We start from the raw sequence: 2,868 nt of genomic DNA, 5'->3' as shown, positions 1-2,868 counted from the left end.
TGCCTGGTACAGGGAAACTAACAAATGTTTTTTATGCATCATTGCAACATTGTAATCCTGATAATTTAAGTATACCAAACTATGAGTAAATGAATGATACATGCCTAAAAATTATCATGGTTTATACTATCAGTGGCCACTGGACTTAGGACTAGTCCAAGACCTTGATCTAGATTTTGACCTAGACCTAGACTGTGATCTTGACTGAGATTTGGATCTAGGTGGTTCTTTTTTCCTTGATTCCTTTTCGTATCTTGAGCCAGACTTATAATGTGTTTTGGAATCTGTTTTAGAGGTGCCTCTAGTTTTGGTGTGAGATGCAGACCTAGAACGTGATTTAGCCTTCATTTCTTTCTTGGGCTGGGACTTGGACCGTGATCTTGAATTGGATTTAGATCTTGAAAAAGATCGATTTCGGTGTTTGAATCTATCATTGTCGGAATGGCTTCTGCTACGTCGTGGTCTTCCAGTCGGTCTACTGTTTCTAGGACTATAAGATCTTCTATAGTTGTAATCGAAAGACCGACTTCTTGATCGCCTCCTTTCATAGCTCCGGCTCCTAGAACGTCTATATCTGTCATAATCATCGTAACGTGAAGAACTGTACACATTCCTTCCTTCCTTGGCTTTCATTTGATTTGGTGTCTTCTGATCCCCCTGTGCAAACTGTATCTCGATCTGACGTCCACAAATCCATTTTCTGTCCAAATTATGTAAAGCATCTTCAGCATCACGAACATCCTCAAGTTGAACATAAGCAAATCCTCTTGGACGTCGCGTGTAGAAATCAAGTGGAACATAGACATCAACTATTGGACCATAGCGGCCAAATTCACGCCGTAAATCTTCAGACCTAGTGTCGTCGGCCACATTCCTGACCAACAGAGACACGTTAGGGGGGCACAGGTAGCGGGACATGACGGCGGCGTCAGTCTCGATGCGGAGCACCAACGGGCTCAGCAAACCATCCGCGACTGCAGCGGCAGCACCTCCAATATTTTTATTTTTAACACTCACTAAAAAAATCCCCAAAACTGGATCTTGAAGGATAGTTAGGACACACTGAGAAGACGGGGAAGAAAAATCCAGGCAGTGGGGGCCAACATCTACAGGGGCCCAGAGGGACAAGTGATCAGCCAGGTTGAAAAACTGGGTGGTTTGTGTGGCTGGGAAGGGTGTTGTTGGAGAGGGAGAGGATTCAGGCTGGATTCAGGGCTGGTTGTGTGTGGGTGCAGCCACGCACCACTTAGGAGTGGAGCTACCTTCCGAAAATGCTACGTGGGGCAGCTTGGTCACTGTGGGAACGCTGGTGTGCTTACACACACTAAGCTGCTGGGCTGCCACGAGATGATGCAATTTTATGCAACCACAGACATAATAGATGTGATTCATTCTAGGCCAAAGCTCTTTACTCAGTGCATGGCTATGACAGAAAATCCAGTGCCAACAAACGTCTTAATGATGGATGCTATTGTTATGCCCAGATGTCCTGAGGATGTGGCACTCATGGGGATACCACAGCTAGGAGAGCCTTTGAGGCAGGGATGTCTTGATGAGTCAGGTGGCAGGTTGGAGACAGGACAGAAGTGATTTGGGGAATCTTGTGGGGACAGACTGGCAAAATCTCTGACTTGTACACATGAGGGGGAAGCAGGGATCATAATAAAAGTTTAGGCTTTTCTTTTAAATCCCTCCTTCAAGGGGTGGTGAGATAGCTCAGGGGACTAACGTGCCTGCTTAGGCAAGCTTAGGCAAGTGCAGGGACCGCAGCTCAATCTGAGGCAGACACCACATTTAGCCAGCCCTCCACCACATGCTGCACCAGCCCCGCCCCAGGGTGGGCTGAGCCGGCTGTAGTGGTGCTCGCCTGTAATCCTGGCCCTGGGGAAGAGGATCACCATGAGTCTGAGCTGCATAGTGGGACCCTGCAACAACCAAATACATTAATAGTAATAATAATAATAATAATAATAATAATGATAATGATAAAAAATCCCTCTTCTGTGCCTCTGTCCTCTGCCCTCCTAAGAGTGCTGTCCTGCAGGCTTCTCTGACAGAAACCCACAGTCACCTTTGACATTCTCTTTTCCTTTGCTGCTCTGCATGAAACTCATCACAGATTCTCACTCCTGACTCTGCAGCACTTGTCCATTCTGGTCACTTTTCCCTGTTACTGCCCTCAGGCTTTAGACAGCTCTTTGCTGGTATGGCGCTGACCAGCCGCTCTCCTGCTCACTTCTGCCCACCGCTCTCTCTGCCCAGATCTCTGCTCTGCAGCCAGATTGATAAACAAAAGCGCCGCAACCACAAATAAACATCCCTCACTCCCAAAATCATACCAGTTGGTTGCTTAACTCCAGAGACTCCTTAGAATCAAGTCCACACTCCTGACCACAGAGTGACCACGGGCTGGAAGGCCCTGCCAGATCTGGCCCTGCAAGTTTAACAGATCTCCAGTGCATTCCCTTCTAGCACCTTCTTTCCACAATGCAAGGAGGCCAAGCTCTTTCCTTAGTGCAGGCTGTGCCTGTAAGACTGGGGCCATTTTTACTTTATTTATTTGTTTGTTGTTTTATCTCTTCTCTTACTCATAGTAAACTATAAGCTCCCTGGTATGGGAGACATTGCCTACCATAGTCAATGTCCAATGCCTAGTACTTACTACAGTTCCTGACACAGTAAATTAAAGATGTGTGTGCACGTGCATGTGTGTACGTGTGTGTACTGGTTAACAAAATGCCTCCTAGTTCTATTGGCAGGACAGGGACTTACAGAGGGGTAAGTAGTGATATACAGGATTAGTGGCAATCAGGTGGGATATTTGGTAGGTAAGCCACGGGGCATTCTCTCAGCTCTTGTGGCACTTCC

The 2,868-nt window shown here is 46.8% G+C and overlaps 1 protein-coding gene across 1 annotated transcript; it reads right to left on the bottom strand.

The window, feature by feature from the left end:
- Positions 1-6: 6 nt before the first annotated feature.
- LOC101579130 (serine/arginine-rich splicing factor 10) lies at positions 7-983 on the bottom strand. The gene has a single exon (XM_004644832.1). It carries the CDS (start codon positions 916-918, stop codon positions 130-132), a length of 789 nt encoding a protein of 262 aa, XP_004644889.1. The 5' UTR covers positions 919-983; the 3' UTR covers positions 7-129.
- Positions 984-2,868: the final 1,885 nt, after the last annotated feature.

Source organism: Octodon degus, unplaced genomic scaffold (assembly GCF_000260255.1).
Source record: "Octodon degus isolate 3935 unplaced genomic scaffold, OctDeg1.0 scaffold00212, whole genome shotgun sequence".
Lineage (NCBI taxonomy): Eukaryota > Metazoa > Chordata > Mammalia > Rodentia > Octodontidae > Octodon > Octodon degus.
The sequence above is the reverse complement of the archived record's forward strand: the minus strand, read 5'-3'. Positions and strand labels throughout refer to the sequence as shown.